Source organism: Doryrhamphus excisus, linkage group LG15 (genome assembly GCF_037039965.1).
Source record: "Doryrhamphus excisus strain RoL-2023G ecotype Guam linkage group LG15, RoL_Dexc_Guam_v1.1, whole genome shotgun sequence".
NCBI lineage: Eukaryota > Metazoa > Chordata > Actinopteri > Syngnathiformes > Syngnathidae > Doryrhamphus > Doryrhamphus excisus.
The window spans coordinates 10861769-10879782 of NC_136371.1; the positions used below are offsets into that span (position 1 = coordinate 10861769).

The 18014-nt window shown below is 43.1% G+C and overlaps 3 protein-coding genes and 8 non-coding genes across 29 annotated transcripts in view; 3 read left to right on the plus strand and 8 right to left on the minus strand.

Annotated features, from left to right (window-relative positions):
* Positions 1–137: 137 nt before the first annotated feature.
* On the plus strand, positions 138–209 carry trnae-uuc (transfer RNA glutamic acid (anticodon UUC)). Its single transcript has one exon. It is a non-coding gene; the product is annotated as a tRNA-Glu (tRNA).
* A 231-nt stretch (positions 210–440) lies between these two features.
* LOC131104775 (glycerol kinase) lies at positions 441–7025 on the plus strand. Of its 2 annotated transcripts, XM_058052287.2 has the most exons (21): positions 441–647; positions 974–1047; positions 1124–1230; positions 1297–1374; positions 1439–1518; positions 2758–2895; positions 2974–3083; positions 3151–3217; positions 3330–3347; positions 4816–4851; positions 4929–4996; positions 5073–5115; positions 5191–5271; positions 5330–5408; positions 5538–5634; positions 5714–5798; positions 5880–6000; positions 6078–6221; positions 6301–6387; positions 6457–6543; positions 6616–7025. In XM_058052287.2, exons 1-21 carry the CDS (start codon positions 555–557, stop codon positions 6624–6626), a joined length of 1704 nt encoding a protein of 567 aa, XP_057908270.2. In that variant the 5' UTR covers positions 441–554; the 3' UTR covers positions 6627–7025. The 2 variants fall into 2 exon arrangements, with proteins under 2 accessions (XP_057908270.2, XP_057908271.2); XM_058052288.2 differs by lacking the exon at positions 3330–3347.
* Positions 7026–8878: 1853 nt separating this feature from the next.
* Positions 8879–8950, minus strand: trnag-ucc (transfer RNA glycine (anticodon UCC)). The gene has a single exon. It is a non-coding gene; the product is annotated as a tRNA-Gly (tRNA).
* Positions 8951–9160: 210 nt separating this feature from the next.
* On the minus strand, positions 9161–9232 carry trnag-ucc (transfer RNA glycine (anticodon UCC)). Its single transcript has one exon. It is a non-coding gene; the product is annotated as a tRNA-Gly (tRNA).
* Positions 9233–9446: 214 nt separating this feature from the next.
* trnag-ucc (transfer RNA glycine (anticodon UCC)) lies at positions 9447–9518 on the minus strand. The gene has a single exon. It is a non-coding gene; the product is annotated as a tRNA-Gly (tRNA).
* A 506-nt stretch (positions 9519–10024) lies between these two features.
* On the minus strand, positions 10025–10096 carry trnag-ucc (transfer RNA glycine (anticodon UCC)). The gene has a single exon. It is a non-coding gene; the product is annotated as a tRNA-Gly (tRNA).
* A 215-nt stretch (positions 10097–10311) lies between these two features.
* Positions 10312–10383, minus strand: trnag-ucc (transfer RNA glycine (anticodon UCC)). Its single transcript has one exon. It is a non-coding gene; the product is annotated as a tRNA-Gly (tRNA).
* A 226-nt stretch (positions 10384–10609) lies between these two features.
* trnag-ucc (transfer RNA glycine (anticodon UCC)) lies at positions 10610–10684 on the minus strand. Its single transcript has one exon. It is a non-coding gene; the product is annotated as a tRNA-Gly (tRNA).
* Positions 10685–10908: 224 nt separating this feature from the next.
* trnag-ucc (transfer RNA glycine (anticodon UCC)) lies at positions 10909–10980 on the minus strand. The gene has a single exon. It is a non-coding gene; the product is annotated as a tRNA-Gly (tRNA).
* Positions 10981–11861: 881 nt separating this feature from the next.
* Positions 11862–15699, plus strand: nfkbiz (nuclear factor of kappa light polypeptide gene enhancer in B-cells inhibitor, zeta). Of its 2 annotated transcripts, XM_058051702.2 has the most exons (10): positions 11884–11974; positions 12061–12106; positions 12188–12369; positions 12446–12551; positions 13655–13801; positions 14532–14595; positions 14667–14836; positions 14899–15009; positions 15070–15237; positions 15309–15699. In XM_058051702.2, exons 2-10 carry the CDS (start codon positions 12065–12067, stop codon positions 15345–15347), a joined length of 1029 nt encoding a protein of 342 aa, XP_057907685.2. In that variant the 5' UTR covers positions 11884–11974; positions 12061–12064; the 3' UTR covers positions 15348–15699. The 2 variants fall into 2 exon arrangements, with proteins under 2 accessions (XP_057907686.2, XP_057907685.2); XM_058051703.2 differs by lacking the exon at positions 12061–12106 and having other exon boundaries at positions 11862–11974; positions 12165–12369.
* A 1303-nt stretch (positions 15700–17002) lies between these two features.
* unc80 (unc-80 homolog (C. elegans)) overlaps positions 17003–18014 on the minus strand; it is a 31914-nt gene continuing 30902 nt past the window's right edge. For all 17 annotated transcript variants that reach the window (XM_058051698.2, XM_058051694.2, XM_058051693.2 and 14 more), the window contains one exon: positions 17003–17973. In XM_058051698.2, the coding sequence (XP_057907681.2) occupies positions 17491–17973 (483 nt within the window). In that variant the 3' untranslated portion in view covers positions 17003–17490. The remainder of the gene's footprint in view (positions 17974–18014) is intronic.

An 18014-nucleotide genomic window follows, 5' to 3' on the forward strand; every position in this document is an offset into this window, starting at 1 on the left:
CTACTGTGCTCATTACATTACATTACATTGATAGCCATTAGCAAGTAAATGTATATAAAATTGTATTGAAAATTATCAGCAATTGGTATATATTAGGTATAGGTATATATTGTTTAAACGCATTGTTGCCCAACGTGTCCCATATGGTCTAGCGGTTAGGATTCCTGGTTTTCACCCAGGCGGCCCGGGTTCGACTCCCGGTATGGGAACGTACCTTTTCCCAAATTTGTCCTTTATCGACTAAGTCCATTTATCTTATTATACCGAAGCGTTTATTGTTATCATTAAGACCTGTAAGTATCACAGTGTGACTTGCACTAATCACACAATAAGCACGTTATGCAAGTTAATTAGCATTATAAATACTACTTACGAGATCACAATAGCAGGTCAGTGTGTGACGTCATAACCAAGCGCCAATGTCAATGCTGACGCAAAAAATACGCGCCTGAATGCCCGTCCGTCATTGATATTCCAGGTTGAAGTTCTCCCGGTGGCGCCTCACCTCACAGTCGGTTTGTTGCCCAGCACGCTGCGGAGCTGCGGGCCTGCCTATGATCGGCACCATGGCTGGGTCCTCACACCGGATTATGCTCGGGCCGCTGGTTGCTGCCATTGACCAGGGAACGAGCTCCACACGGTTCTTGGTAATGTAGCGAGCGGGCACGAACGGGGCAATCTGTGCTTTAGCTAGTAGAGGGTAGCTAGCTCGTAAATGGCTGATATTGTTACCCAAATCACTCTCTGGCCTCTCGTTTTTGTCCATACTTCTCACACGAACGTCTTGAATTTATATTTATATACTATATTACAAGTAGTGTAATGTTTCATGAAAGTTTGACTGGGCGAGGATGATGCTGCAGCTCCATCACTACAACACACAGCTATTTGCAGAAAAAAAATTCTACAAGTTACCATTAAATGTTTAAATATATAATATAGTTAGTAAACCGTCTTATTGCTCTCTTTGTAGGTCTTTAACTCCAAAACAGCAGAACTCCTCAGCCACCATCAGGTGGAAATCAAACAGAGCTTCCCCAAAGAAGGGTAAGTCATCCAATAACAAGCTCTATTGCAAGAAGGTCCCCATTGTGCCAAGTTGTCCTTGCAATGTACCTCCTAGATGGGTGGAAGAGGACCCTAAAGAAATCCTGCAGTCGGTCTACGAGTGCATGGAGCGTACATGTGAAAAACTTACCCAACTCAACATTGACATCACCAATATTAAAGGTATGCAATTGGACTTGGGCGTTGATGATATCCCTATTAGGGTTTTTATTGTGTGTTTCTTTCTAGCAATTGGTGTGACCAACCAAAGGGAAACCACACTTGTTTGGGACAAAGAAACAGGAGAGCCCCTCTACAATGCAATCGGTGACATGTGTTTGTTTGTGCCCCTTTCTCAAGTCGCCAAACTCACTTTCTTTTTATTTTCTAGTTTGGCTTGATCTGCGGACTCAATCAACAGTCGAAAGTCTGATCAACAAAACGCCAGGGAGGAACAAAAACCACTTGAAGGTTGCAATTCTTCTTGTTTTCTCATCTAGTTTCTTTTCTACAACAGAGTATTAGGGAAAAAAAAGATGTTGAAAAAATCATTGATAAATGTTGAGATTAAAAGTGGTAAATTAATGAGAATTGGCATCTGCTCACTTCGCCTCCACATAAGTCCCCCCTTTCCATAGCTGTCTCAGGTGATGCCTGTAACATAAAATGACAACTTGTATTCTCATAATATTGTTTTTTTTCTCCTATTTCTTGATTTCAGGTTATTTTAATACATGGCATCCTAACAGGCACTGTCTGGGACAGCTATGGAAATGGGATCAAAGGTTATTAAGATTTTTTTTACATACATTGACAGGAATAAACAAATTAAAAAAAAAAAAAAGTTGAGAAAATAAACTGGTAATACAGTAAACCTCGGATATATCGGACTCGGATATATCGGAAATTCGCTCACAACGGACAGATAAAAAAGAACCAATTTTTCTGTAATGCATTTCCAATAAAAATTCATTGCATATATTGGATTTTTTATAACGGATTTCGCCTATTTGGGACAAAATCTCCAGTCCCGTTCCAATTTCCCTCGCATATATCGGATGGCCGCATCGTGGCCTTTGATCCATCTTTGATCCATGTTCACAGCCAAAGCTGAAGATTATAACATCTTTGTATGAATTACAGACATGTACATGAGCATGTACAACGAAATAAAAAAAATGTCTCAAATCTGTAGAAATGCCTTCTTGTTGCTATTAGCGAGGTTTAGAAACCAAACGATAAACGTAAGTGCAAACGATAATGACGTCACATGCTATTGAAATGTATGGGAACTTGCCGACTTGTCAATAGCCTGATATAAATCCGAAAATGGACATTTTCCGGTATAGGCATATAACAGATTTCGCTTATATCGGACAAAACCAGTGGGAACAATTGAATCCGATATATCCGAGGTTTACTGTACAAGAAATTACTCTGTTTGTAACCAAGAATGAAAGTTATAACTTTTTGTAACAGGCATTACCTGAGACAGCTATGAAAAATAAATCGTAAATCGTTAATGTATACTTTTATGGTCTAAATCAGATATTTTTCCCTGTGGTCCTAATGCCAGTAAGAAAGTGTTTACTCTAGTAATACAACTCCTCTGCTGGACATTAGTGAGAATGCGTGTGCCTCATTGACTTCCCATTACGCTAACCTTCACTTGGTTTTCCAAGTAACATGTCGCTGCCTTCATCATAACAGCATAAAACAGGCCTCCCCATCAGCACATACTTCAGCGCAGTGAAACTTCGCTGGCTGATGGATAACGTAGAGGAGGTCCACAAGGCTGTCGTTTCCCACCGCGCCATGTTTGGCACCGTAGACTCGTGGCTCATTTGGGTGAGACCTCCATCGCTAGTTGTCTCCATTTTTGTTGGGAACAAAAAAATACCAAACTGGGTGAAAATGTCTCTGCAGTGCCTAACTGGGGGCAAGGCCGGAGGAGTCCACTGCACCGATGTGACCAATGCCAGTAGAACCATGCTGTTCAACATTCACACCATGGACTGGGACCCGGAGCTCTGCAAGTATGGCACCTGCTTTGCCTTGTACGTGCATTTTACACCATCATGCTTTTGTTTTTATTCCCATCAGATATTTTGGTATTCCCATGGAGATCCTCCCCCGAGTGAGGAGTTCTTCAGAAATCTATGGCCTCATGGTGAGCTGTTTCTAATAACCAAAGCTGTTCTACATGCATGGACATTGACTAAGAAATTCCTTTAGGCATTATATTGTGTGCCATTGTCTCTCCTCTCCTCTCTCACTGGTAGAAAATATGTTCTAGCTGGGTAAGTCATTCTGGAACTTATCGCTTTAGTCATCATGTTGAAATATTCCACCCTGCTTCTTCCGCTACTTCTTCAGTCAGGGGTGTTCAAACCTTTTCCCAAGGAGGTCCGCACACTGACAAATGAAAGGATGATTGATATTTAGTGAAGCAATACATATAGATATGCAAAGAAATCATATAAATATTTTAAAAAGCTGCATCTCAGCTTAGCAATACAGGTGAAAATCCTATATTAGTATGAATGATTAAATATTATAAAAGTGAAAAAAAAGTTTTTTTATGCTTTATCTTGTTTTGCTTGTTTCTCAGAATGTTACGACCTTCCAAAAATATTAAATTACTTTCTACTAAAATGTTTTTTTCTCAAATTTAAAATAAAACTTTATTCTCTAAATATTCTGACTTTATTCTCAGAATATTTAAACATTTTTCTTCTAACATTATAACTTTTTCCACAATCTATGTTAACAAAAATTGCAACTTTATTGCTTCTATTATACATTCTGACTTGTATGTCTTTTTTCTTTAATATACCCTTAATTTCCCTGATAATATTATGACATTATTCTTGGAAAATTACATTTTTCTCATAATATTTTGACTTTATTCTCGTAAAATTGCTTCTCATTTTTAAGATTTTGAGGTTTTATTTCAGTTTTGTTGTTAAATGAAATTGTTGGAATGTGCCACAAATGGTCCCCATAGCCGTAGTTTGGACACCCCTGCGCTGTGTGGTTGCTCATTCTTTATCCCACAAGCCCATTTCCAACACATTTAGCACGCTATACAGGTGGCTGAGATTTAAATTGGCATGCTACCGCAGAACTCCGTTATCAAAGTGATAACTGTACAAAGTGATCAATGACTACATAATGTGTACTTTATTGCACCAACAGGGCGTTTCTTGAGCATGTCTTTTTTTTGGAAATGTGCTGGTTGGTTTGTGACCCTTGTGATTGTCGCCCACCATTTTCTTCTGCTGCAGCGGCCTCATCATAGCGTCTAAATCTCCTCACTGCTTTGTGAAAGGGTGTAAAGACATTTAGACCATGTCCACATGAACACAGGTGTTTTTTCTGAGTTCAACTCTAAAAGAACCACTATCTAACTATCCATTCCCCACTGAGGTTATGAGTACATCTGCTGGTCACATTAGGTATTACAGTGTTAACAGTTGGACCGCATATGAAGGCATTACACGGGGCACACGGACGAGTTAGTTTGGAAAACCGAGACATATTTGACATATTTGTCTCTTATCCTGTGAGTACAAAAACTGAGGTTCCACCGCTTCTTGACATTTGCAGTAGAGGTACTGTACTGTGACATTATGTTGGCAAGGAAGTTTTAACATTCTGTGGACTTAAGTGACACTTTTGGGCTCCATCTATTCAATGCAGTCTTTGAGTGTGATTGACTTAAATATGTTTGCAGTCCACTAAATCATCATATTTGATTGATTGCAGAAATCGGGAGCACTCTCTGGTATTCCCATTTCCGGTGTAAGTTGATCATTTACCCGTTTGATAGTGTATTGTGTGGCACCACCTGATGCTCATGCATGTCCGTCCTTATTCAGTGTCTTGGGGATCAGTCAGCGGCGCTGGTCGGACAAATGTGCTTCCAGGACGGGCAGGCTAAAAACACGTAAGCACGCATGCCCTGAGATGGACACAAACCAAAAGATTTTGGGAGAGTTTCAATGTTACGTGTTGTCTTTCAGGTATGGAACTGGTTGCTTTTTGCTGCGCAACACAGGACCCAAGGTGCTGCCTCTGACCTTTTGAACATCTGTAGGCTACAGGATCCCTTCAGAGACTCACTGATGTTCTCTCTTGCAGCCCGTCATGTCTGACCATGGTCTTCTCACAACTGTAGCCTACAAACTGGGTCGAGACAAGCCTGCCTGCTACGCATTGGAGGTATCTTGAAATAAGTTAGCATCGCCATCCAACAATTACCCCATTGTGTTTTCACCAGGGTTCAGTTGCCATCGCAGGAGCTGTGGTCCGTTGGCTGCAGGACAATCTTGGGATCATTGGATCTTCTAAAGAGCTAGGTATGTCCTGCACCGAACAGTTACTTGTTTTTAACATATAACTTTAACAAAATGTGTACGTGTGTGTGTGGATGGTAAATCTATATTGCCACACATGCTGCGAAACATACATATTCTTTCTCTGTGCAGAAACGTTGGCTGCATCAGTTGGGACGTCGTATGGGTGTTACTTTGTTCCTGCCTTTTCCGGCCTGTACGCTCCTTACTGGGAGCCCAGTGCGAGAGGGTAGGGTTAAGTTTGGAACACTTTCGAGCAGAAGAACTCCACATGGTTTCTGTCCGCCCAAGCTTTCTTTGTGTCGCAGGGTCATTTGTGGTTTAACTCAGTTCACCAATAAGAGTCACCTGGCGTTTGCTGCACTGGAAGCCGTCTGCTTCCAAACAAGAGAGGTGCAGCCTCACACAGACCCACAAACTAACATGTTTCCCCTGAAGTCGCGCTTGAATGCATGTTGGTGTATGGCTTTGTAGATCCTAGACGCCATGAATCAGGACAGCGGGATCCCGCTCACTCAGCTGCAGGTGGATGGAGGAATGACGTCCAACAGGTTGCTCATGCAACTGCAGGCGGACATACTCTGCATCCCCGTTGGTAGGCCTTCCTTGCTGTTGAGGTTATGATCGGCAACCGCAAAGCACAAGCATGTTGGAAGTAACCCGTGTTCACAGTGAAGCCGTCCATGCCTGAGACCACCGCACTGGGGGCAGCAATGGCAGCCGGCGCAGCGGAGGGCGTGAGCGTATGGAGTTTGAACCCAGACGACCTGAGCGAAGTGACGTCAGAAAAGTTTGAGCCTCAGATCAACACTGAAGGTACCTCAACAGGTTGGCGGGACGCTCTCACGGCAGGTACTACATGTGTTTGATGTGTTTCACTCCATGTTCCTGGCAGAGAGCGAGTTCCGCTACGCACGGTGGAAAAAAGCGGTTCAGAAGTCTATGAACTGGGAGACCACAGAGCTTCCATGTAATGGAAACGGTAGGACGCTTCGTTTCTCATGATGCTTGGTTTGTGTGACATTGAGGTTGATTGTTTCGACATGATTAGGTGAAAGCAGCATCTTCAGCAGTGCCCCACTGGGCTTCTACATCATTGGCAGCATGCTGATGCTGATTGGAGCCAATTACATTGCTGGTTGGTGTCCACTTCTGAAGATGAAAATCTTTGTCGTTCAAAATAATTCCAACTTCTTGTTGTCACCTGAAGGCCACAACTAGTCTCCCGGCAGCTGGCAAGGATCAAGACTTCTCGCTCACTCTCTCCCCAAGAGGCCACTCCAGAAGAGGAAACGACTCTTTAAACCGATACTACATGCATCTCTGCCAACATGTACGCATTTTGTCACACCCACGTTGCCCCTCGAATAGGCTTTTTTACACATTTTGTTGCATTTAGTCAGTTTCAGGTACACCCGCTGACCTTGCACTGCGGCGACACGGACCATAAATGCTGTGATTGGGCGGCTTTTACTACAATATTTCCTCATTCAGAGGGTGTCCTGCCCCTGTTTGTAACCAATTTTGGATCAACATTTGTAATTGGTTAATTGCCGTTCCAGTAATACTCCCCTTCTCTAATTACCAGTGTTTGCTCACAACAAGACAACATTCCCAACCCTGCAAATTTGTCTACTTTTGTTACATCTTACATTATCATTCATTGGTGTATACATTTTATACTTTATACCTAAAATGCATTTAATTAGCATGTGAGGCATGTTTGTGGCTTGTGTTGTGAGTGAACATTGGCGACTGAATAGAGACAGTCACTTTTAATTGCGGGGGATCAAGATGGACATTAGAATGGACATTTTTACAGGTATCTTTGGCTATTTGCTGCGGATGGGACCTTGCCTTCCCCTTTTGAAGTTCTCTTGCCCAACATGAACTACAGCAGGAGAAGGCATGCAGTATGTCTTGCTCACTTGGGTTATTGTCATCCTTGTACATTTACATCATGCTTATTCTTTACTGTCACCATCCCTGCCAAAACTTGTTTTAGAGCACTTTATGTGGGCTTTTACTTTGTGGGCCTATGATTTTTCAAAGGGGACAAACACATATGAATAATTACACTATGTGGAATTCCCACATATAAAATGAGTTGAAGTAAACGTATGGAAATAATGTTATAGGTAACAAATGTGATTTTTTTTTCAAAGGTTTCAGTACGGAGCCTCGGGTTTGTTACAAATGCCCTCGATCTCCGAACTGTGAGGTCATATGGAAATGAGGTACACACAGAACGGTGAGGATGCCATACCGTGACATCCCTCGTCAATGTTGCTCTTGGCTTGAATTTGTTTCCTTGTATTCAAACGTGTCAAATTAATCGAACTGATGCACTTGATGAAATGCTTACAGTATGAATGTAGGTATGTATTTATTGGTTTGTGCACACCCAAAAGATAAACGATGTAAAGGCTCGGGATGTAAACGTTTAACAAATTGCAGATGGAAGCTCCAGCACAAGTGTGCTGACGGTAATGAAAATGTCATTTGTTATGATCCTCAACAAGATATAAACATGGTTGTAATGTATTTTTGTTGTGGAAAAATATACCAAACATGCAGAGAATATCAGAAATAAATTATTCTTGAGACAAAACCTTCCCTCATGAATTTATTTAGTTCATTATTTAGAAAGTCATCTTAAAACAACACTAAACTCATCACACAGCAATTTTAACATTTGAAACATACTGTATCCCTGAGAAATGTATAAACCTGTACTAATACAAGTTTAAAATGAAAATAAGAAAAACTTTCGTTCATTTCGTTCGAGCAACACATTCATTATGGTGCTGCAATGACATCAGCCTCCCTCTGGGCTCTCTCTGGTGGACAGAAGTAGCATTGCAGCACCATTCAGCCATTTTCCGTGCTGCTTGTCCTCCAATGAAATGCTTTACTTAGATGAAAGGCATTATGGGAAATAAAATTAACCCTAGTACCCTAGCTATGCTAACCCTAACTCGTAATTCCTAACTCCAAACCCCAAGCCTAACCAAAAATAAATACACTGGCTGGGAATTGAACCTAGATCAGGAAGATGTGCCTGGAAGGCTGTTATGCTACCCACTATACTACTAATATCAGGTCAGATTCCATTGGTCTTTGACTTAAACGCCAGGGAGGATATCTAACTGCTGCATTGGCTGGGACTCGAACCCCGGTTAGCTGCTTGGAAGGCAGCTATGCTAACCGCTATACTACTAATACTACAACAGTTCCAGCTGTTCAATCAAAATACGGATGTGACAGGTCAACAAGCGATTAGACTGTATAACAATCATGGAAAAAATTGATGGACCTCCATTGCCAGGTCAACTGCTTGGTCGACAGCTGTGTTCGGTACTGTACCACCTTTGCTGTGATGGACCTGGTTGTTCAACCAAAGTATCAGACATTCCAGGTCGATGTGAGATTCCATTGGCCTTTGTCTTTAAAACCAGAGGATACCTATTCGCTGCATTGGCTGGGAATCAAACCCAGGTCAACTGCTTGGAAGGCAGCTATGCTATCCACTATACCACCAATGCTGTGAGAGACCTTGTTGTTCCACCAAAATATCAGGTCTTTTGTGTATAACAAATATTAAATAATAGACCTCCATTGCCAGGTCAACTGCTTGGTCGGCAGCCGTGTTCGACACTGTACCACCTTTGCTGTGATGGACCTGGTTGTTCGACCAAATTATCAGGTCGGTGCAAGATTCTTTGTCTTTGAAACCAGGGAGGATATCTATTCGCTGCATTGGCTGGGAATTGAACCCAGGTCAACTGCTTGGAAGGCAGCTATGCTAGCCACTATACCACCAATGCTATAACTGGTACAGCTGTTCCACCAAAATACGGATTAGACTGTGTATAACAAACATTAAATAAATTTGATGGACCTCCATTGCCAGGTCAACTGCTTGGTCGACAGCTGTGTTCGGCACTGTACCACCTTTGCTGTGATGGACCTTGCTGTTCGACCAAAATATCAGGTCAGTGCTAGATTTTGTTGGTCTTTGTCTAACGGATATCTAACCGCTGCATTGGCTGGGAATCGAACCCAGGTCAACTGCTTGGAAGGCAGCTATGCTAGCCACTATACCACCAATGCTGGTGGTAAAAGTTTAACTTAACATTTAAAACATACTGTATCCCTGAGAAATATATAAACCTGTATTAATACAAGTTTAAAATGAAAATAAGAAAAACTCAGATGCACTTAGTTCGAGCAACACATTCATTATGGTGCTGCAATGACATCAGCCTCCCTCTGGGCTCCCTCTGGTGGACAGAAGCAACATTGCTGCTTGACTTAAAAACGAGGGAGGATATCTATTCATTGCATTGGCTGGGAATGGACCAAGGTTAACTGCTTGGAAGGCAGCTATGCTAGACCTTGTTGTTCCACCAAAATATCAGCTCTTGTGTGTATAACAATCATGGAAAAAATTGATGGACCTCCATTGCCAGGTCAACTGCTTGATCGACAGCTGTGTTCGGCACTGTACCACCTTTGCTGTGATGGACCTGGTTGTTCAACCAAAGTATCAGACATTACAGGTCAATGTGAGATTACATTGGCCTTTGTCTTTAAAACCAGGGAGGATATTGATTCACTGCATTGGCTGGGAATCAAACCCAGGTCAACTGCTTGGAAGGCAGAAATGCTAGCCACTATATCACCAATGCTGTGATAGACCTTGTTCCACCAAAATATCAGGTCTTGTGTGTATAACAAATATTAAATAATGGACCTCCATTGCCAGGTCAACTGCTTGGTCGGCAGCCGTGTTCGACACTGTACCACCTTTGCTGTGATGGACCTGGTTGTTCGACCAAATTATCAGGTCGGTGCAAGATTCCATTGGAATTTGTCTTTAAAACCAGGGAGGATATCTATTCGCTGCATTGGCTGGGAATTGAACCCAGGTCAACTGCTTGGAAGGCAGCTATGCTAGCCACTATACCACCAATGCTATAACTGGTTCAGCTGTTCCACCAAAATACGGATGTGACAGGTCAACAAGCGATTAGACTGTGTATAACAAACATGAAAAAAACTTGATGGACGTCCATTGCCAGGTCAACTGCTTGGTCGACAGCTGTGTTCGGCACTGTACCACCTTTCCTGTGATGGACCTGGTTGTTCAACCAAAGTATCAGGTCAGTGCTAGATTTCGTTGGTCATGGGGGATATCTAACCGCAGCATGGGGTGGGAATCGAACCCACGTCAACTGCTTGGAAGGCAGCTATGCTAGCCACTATACCACCATTGCTGTGATAGACCTTGTTGTTCCACCAAAATATCAGCCCTTGTGTGTATGACAAACATGAAATAAATTTGATGGACGTCCATTGCCAGGTCAACTGCTTGATTGACAGCTGTGTTCGGTACTGTACCACCTTTGCTGTGATGGACCTGGTTGTTCGACCAAATTATCAGGTCGGTGCAAGATTCCATTGGTCTTTGTCTTAAAAACCAGGGAGGATATCTATTCGCTGCATTGGCTGGGAATTGAACCCAGGTCAACTGCTTGGAAGGCAGCTATACTAGCCACTATACCACCAATGCTACAACAGTTCCAGCTGTTCCACCAAAATACGGATTAGACTGTGTATAACAAACATGAAAAAAACTTGATGGACATCCATTGCCAGGTCAACTGCTTGGTCGACAGCTGTGTTCGGCACTGTACCACCTTTCCTGTGATGGACCTGGTTGTTCAACCAAAGCATCAGGTCAGTGCTAGATTTCGTTGGTCTTTGTCTTAAAAACCCATGGGGATATCTAACCGCAGCATTGGGTGGGAATCGAACCCAGGTCAACTGCTTGGAAGGCAGCTATGCTAGCCACTATACCACCATTGCTGTGATAGACCTTGTTGTTCCACCAAAATATCAGCCCTTGTGTGTATGACAAACATGAAATAAATTTGATGGACGTCCATTGCCAGGTCAACTGCTTGATTGACAGCTGTGTTTGGTACTGTACCACCTTTGCTGTGATGGATCTGGTTGTTTGACAGGTCAATGTGAGATTCCATTGGATTCCATTGGCCCTTGTCTTAAAAACCAGGGAGGATATCTAACCACTGCATTGGCTGGGAATCAAACCCAGGTCAACTGCTTGGAAGGCAGCTATGCTAGCCACCCCCTTCAACTCATGTTGGTAAATGTTTGTATATTTACTGAATATACCTTTTGGGTGGTAAACTCCTGTGTGATGAGTTTGTTCTTTGTAAGATGACACCATGAGTGACACTGTTATATTAACATGATATGACCTCCTGCAATGTGCTGTAAATACAGACATGAAGTGAGCGGTGTAGGGCCAAAACATGAGCAGAGTTGAGCTCATTGTGGGAAAAGTGAGCTAAATGTTAAAAATACACAGAGTACACAGTTAATGACCTCTTTAGCATCGATCGTGCTTTCAGACTCTGCAACTTTAAACTCACCCTGAGCAATTTGTCAACAAGGAAGTGCTGTCAGGTGTGGCATACTTTGTACCAGTTCCTCATTGTTGCAACCTGCCAGACTGCAAAAGGCTGAGTTTGGTGATAAAGGTAAGCGGCGAAGAGAAATGACTGATTGATGTTTATTAAATGTTAGGATATCGCTGGTGCATTGTTAAAGATGTTGTACGAAACAGGGTAATGATTGCCAGAGAACTGCTGATGAGTCACAAGCTCTGTCAGGTATTCACTTCCAAGCCATTCTACAGCATTTCACTGCTTCATGCTTGTGCCGTGACAGCTCCAACCATGTTCCTCCTGCAGAAGAGGAAGCATGGGAACACATCCCAGCTGGAGGACTGGGGAACGCTCACCCCTAACGCGAGTCCTTATGTGTCCCATCCGGCTCCATTGACTTTGTTTCACTGGCAAATCCAGCAGGAAGCGCAAAGGTTTGAAGGTGTCTCTCCTGAGATGCTGATCAAGCAGGACGTAGATGGCGACACGTATGTACCCTACCAAGAAAATGTTGCTCATCTTATCTTCCTTACCTTTCATCTCACATTCCTACTTTTTGAACAGATGTCTTCACATCGCTGTAGCTCAAGGTAGGAGAGCTCTGGCCTATGTTCTGGCTGCAAAGATGGCAGGATGGGGTGCTTTGGAGTTGAAGGAGCACAACGGACAGGTATTATATTACTTTAGAAAAGCAATTACAGTAGTCCCTCGTTTATCGCGGTTAACTGGTTCCAGACCTGACTGTGATAAATGAATTTCCATGAAGTCGGATTCCTTATTCCTAAAACAAAAATATCTTATGTTTGAGCATAGGAAACCTACTTACAACCTTCTAAATACAGTTTAACATCATTAGAGCCCTCCAGACATGAAATAACACCCCTATAGTCACCTTTACACTCATATTAAGCAGACATTTAGCTATGAAAGTGCCACTGTTTCACTGTTTACTAATTCAGAGAAGGTCAGCATTTATTGAGAACCCGGTGGATCTGGAAGAAAGAAAGAATAATTGAAGCAGCACTACGATGTAAGCGGCTTTTTCAAGATTGCGTTGATCTGCTAGCATTCCATGATGAAATTACCCATCTAAAAGCGAGACAGCCGAGAAAAAACACTATACGCTCACTTTTCGCTTAATTTTTGCGCAGAAGTAGAATAATATGACGTCGGACGTCCCCCTTTATGTGAAAATACACTGAGCACAAAGCCGAAACTGGACTTGAGGTAAGTTGATAACCACGGTGGCTGTGCTTTTGTTGTATACCCCCTTTGTCATGCCCAGTCTCAGGAGTACTTCTAATGTTACGGTAAGACCGAGGTCTGTCCACGGGCCTTCTCTCAGCTGGGCATGCCTGGAAGAGGGAGGAAAAGACTTTTTTTTAAATGATATTATTTCTAAAATAATAATTTATGTCAAAGATGTGCGTTGGAGCCCAAATTGAACCATATACTGTATTTGTGTCTGTTATATGCAGTGCCTGGTCGGGCCAGTAGAGAGTGCTAAGTACCTTACAACAATTTGTGACGTCACATACCCTATGTTACATAGTTCACGTGCAGTAGTCCTTATTTCATACTTTTTTGTGCATAATACCTCACATGTGCTTTGAATCCAACCTGAGAACATATATTAATTCAAAATAATTGAAATGGCTTATTAGCATGTTTGCTATGACCTCAGGCTTTCCATATAGAATTTTCAAGGCTATTTTTCAACTTCTTTTATGGGAATTCATGTTGTCAGCTCACGTCCTCTTCTTGTGTGCACAGACGGCTCTTCAGGTAGCAGCGGCTGCCAATCAGCACCTGATTGTCCAAGACCTGCTGATGCACGGCGCGCACATCAACACCAGAGACGCATGGGGCCGCTCACCTTTACATGTGTGTGCTGAGAAAGGATTCTACCAAAGTCTTCAGGTTGGAAGTTGACCTTTTTTAGTGGACTATATTTATATGGTAAAAAACAAAAGTTAGTAATCGGATAAGAAAACAGGAAGTATGGTATGCAATACAGTACTGTCCAAACAATGAATGCACCCGTGAAAGCCTTAAAATGCTTATTTTATGCCTCTCACATATATTAAAGATTTTAAATTACATTTTGCACATTAGTCTTACAGCCTATATTATCGTATTAAAAAACCCTGCAGTCACACATCACGTCTTGTCAGTAGCTTTTGAGTGACTTGACTTGTGAAACAGCACCCTCTGTTGGAGTTATAGCTGCAGTGCATACACTAAAGGTAAATGGCGACCCTCGTTAAATGGCTCTAGACCAGAGCGAAATAGGTTTTAATATTAATAAATTGAATAATTTCGTAGTTAGAGCATAAAACTGTTTATGACCTTCTAAATGCCGGGTGGGGGGCGAGGAGATACCATTTTTAGCGCCCTGTAGTCATGAAATGGCACTCCTAGTCTGTTTATGCTCCATTGAGCTAATGTAAAGAGCAGAATACGGAAACTTTAAACATGACTTTCAACTTTTTGATACTACAAATACTACATCTGACTTGCGTTTCGATGTTTTTGACTAATAAGTGGCCATAAGTCCGCTATAAAATTGTATCGTAAGTCTCGAAAACCCGTGATGAATGAGGGAATGATAGTTCTGAAGGCGCAGCTGCAGAACATTTGTGCTCCACAGAGCATCTGGAAGACTCGGTCAGGCTCCGGACAGCCGATAGATACAGAAATCTTCAACTATGACGGTAGGTGCTCCGCTTCAACCCCTTGAATCGTCTTGACAGCGCCGTTAAATATGACTTTCTTCTCCTCGGAGGCCTAACTGCCCTCCATGTTGCCATCCTGTCCCACAACGCTGTTGAGAGCGAGTGGCGGGCTCTCGGTCCCACACGTGCACACATGCACGGGGACCTGCTGCAAAGGAAACACGCCTATGCTCAATGTGTGGAGACCCTGTTGAACATGGACGCCTCCTGTGGGACAAAGGTAAGTGGAAGTTGTTGGCAGCACTGTAGATACATCCACCAAAACAAGTTTTCTCCTTCTAGGATCTAAAAAGTGGACGGACATGTTTGCATATGGCCGCCCAAGAAGCCAATGTCCATCTGCTGAATATCCTCCTCAATCAGCCGTCTGCAATGATCAGCGTCAACCATAAGGTTATATGACTAGAAGACGGCTGACTTCTTCCATAACCTACGTGTGTGTGTGTGTTTTAGACGTTCAGCGGGAACACGGCCCTGCACGTCGTCAGCTCCTTGCAAAACCACCCAACTCAGCTGGAGGCCGCGACCTTACTAATGACAGCAGGAGCCAACCCCGGGGTGAGAAACATGGACAATGAACTGGCATGTCAGTTGGCGCCCGAGGGAGCCACTGGGGAGAAGGTACGTAGGACGCCATCATGGGAGTGAAGGAGGAGGCGTCCAAACCTTCCTGAACCGCTTTCCTCCTTCAGGTGCGTCAGCTGGTGGGAGGCCAGCATACTGCATACTGAGTGCTGCAACAGACCACTGTCAGTCAGACAGTCTTATCCTGAAGATATTTGCCCCGCCCACAAGGCAGATGTTGGTTGTTTCGGTGAAACAAATCATCCTGATGTAAAACTCCATGAGCAATCATGTCATTAGTTTTCTGCTTCGTCATGCTTTTCTGTAGAAGCAATAAAGTTATTGTACAGACCAGGGCTGACCCACGGCACATTGTAAAACTGTCTTTACACTCTAACTGTGGAAAAATCAGCATGTATATTACAAGAATAAAGTGAACGTTTTAAAAGGAAAAGTTGTACTTTTATAGGTCAAATTATTTTGTCTTTAAAAAAAGTGAATTTTGTTACATGAAAAAAGCAGCTGTATTTTTTAAAAATCAGAATAAAGTATATATATGAAGAAAGAAGTTGCTATTTTATGTGAGGCCACGTAATTTTACGTGACACCTGGAATGTTGCAAAGAAAAAGTGGCAGAAATATTAAAAAAGTAAAATATGAGACAAAAGACTTTTCAGAAATGGAAAACAACTGCACTGTAATAAGGTAAGGCAAAATAATGTCATTTTCTAGCATAAAGTTGAAATATTAAAAGACTGATTACAATTTTTGGAGGTTGCTATGAGAAATAAGTCAAAATAATATGTGAATAAGGTCCATTTGCAGAAGAAAATTTACATGAAAGTTGACAAATGTTAAAAAAAGGACCCCTCCCCCCAAGAATAAAGTCAAAATTATAGATGGATTCGCAACTGTGAATTGTTTATGTGATGCATTCAATTGTAACCTGATGCATGTTCATTCATGCATTCATTCATTTTCTACCGCTTATCCTCACGAGGGTCGCGGGGGTGCTGGAGCCTATCCCAGCTGTCTTCGGGTGAGAGGTGGAGTACACCCTGGACTGGTGGCCAGCCAATCACAGGGCACATATAGACAAACAACCATTCACACTCACATTCATACCTATGGACAATTTGGAGTGGCCAATTAACCTAGCATGTTTTTGGAATGTGGGAGGAAACCGGAGTACCCGGAGAAAACCCACACATGCACGGGGAGAACATGCAAACTCCACACAGAGATGGCCGAGGGTGGGATTGAACTCCGGTCTCCTAGCTGTGAGGGCTAACCACTAGACCACCGTGCAGCCAATGCATGTTCAAATATAATTAAACCATTACCATTACCATTACAAATATTAAGAAAAAAACATTGCAATTTTTAGGAATAAAGTTATAATATTTAGAGGGAATTTGCCCTTTTAGTAGTATAAAAAATAGTGAAATAGTAAATAAATCTAAGTAATATGACAATTTTTTTGGGGGGGTATTAGGTTGTGAAAAAAAGTTTTAGTGTTAGTATATGTAGTAGTAGTCGTGAGTAAAGTCAAACTATGAGGAAATAAAGTCATAATTCAGGGAAGAAAAAATAGCAAGAAAGTGTGCTTGGAAAATGTAAAATAGAAGAAAATGGCAGTAATTTTATGAGCCAAGAGGCCGGGAGCACGAGACCATCAGCTCCTGTTTCCCCTTCTGCAGCGACCACCTTCTCCTTGAGCAAACGCCACACGCTTGCCAACCCTCACTGGCTGGCTGGAAATTTTAGAGGCCAGAATTTCCCTGACGTTCAAATGGAAAAAAGTAAACAAGATGGACAAAAATGATGGGCATGTCATTATTTTATGTGTGTAAGTATGAGCTTGGTAACATTTAACGTAGTACAAGTCTGTGACACAAATACTGCTTGGCCGTTAAAAACAAGCGGAACAGAAATGCGTGAACACTTGTTGCGCTAAACATTTGACGTTACACAAAGAACTCCAAAGACGACAAAGACTCACAGTGTGTTGGCTGAGTTGTATGGCACATCCTAACCCTGTCCTGGTTCAGAGGTCACACAGAAAGTTCTAAACGTGGGCTTCAGTAGAATAAGGCATGGAAGGAGCAATGAGGTACTGAATCTACTGCATTGCAACCGACACAGATAACACTGCCAGACGAACACGATGCGCTACGTAAAATGGGAACTGAAGTGTTGCATATTACAGCCTATATTTACTCTCATAAATATGTTGTCTTCATTATATTCTATCATGTATTTCATAGAATCATCTCTGCTAAAATATACATTCACTTCTTCACTCTGAGTTTACACGTGGGACTCATCCAAGTCCAAGTCAACGGGGGAGAGGGCTAGCGGGAGGCGGCGAGGTGAGCGCTGCGGCGAGGGGACGGACAGGAGCGGGGTGAGGAGGGGGTTCTCTGTGCCGTCGTCCTCGCTCAGCTGCAGCAAGGTATCGCCGCGTGGCAGCAGCGCGGTGGTGTCCGCGTCCCCGGGGCTTTCTCTGGTCCTGGACGGCGGTGGCGGAGGAAGGAGAGGGGCTGACGGGAGGGGGAGCGGCGGTGGCAGGGGCGGGCCCGGTGCCGGCACCGTGCCCAGCACGGGCAGAGGCGGAGGAAGGGGCGAAGAAGTGCGGGACAAAGGGGAGTTGGTCCGTGAGAGGGGGTTGGGGGAGCAGGCGCGGGACGGCGGCGTGGGGGTGGAGGTGCGGGAGACGGACGGGGGAGGGGAGAGGCTGCTGCGGAGGCCCCACTGCTCTCGTTTCTCCTTGATGCTCATGGCGGGAGGGACCTAGTGGGAAGACACACCAGTCACACACCAATAAAGGTGCA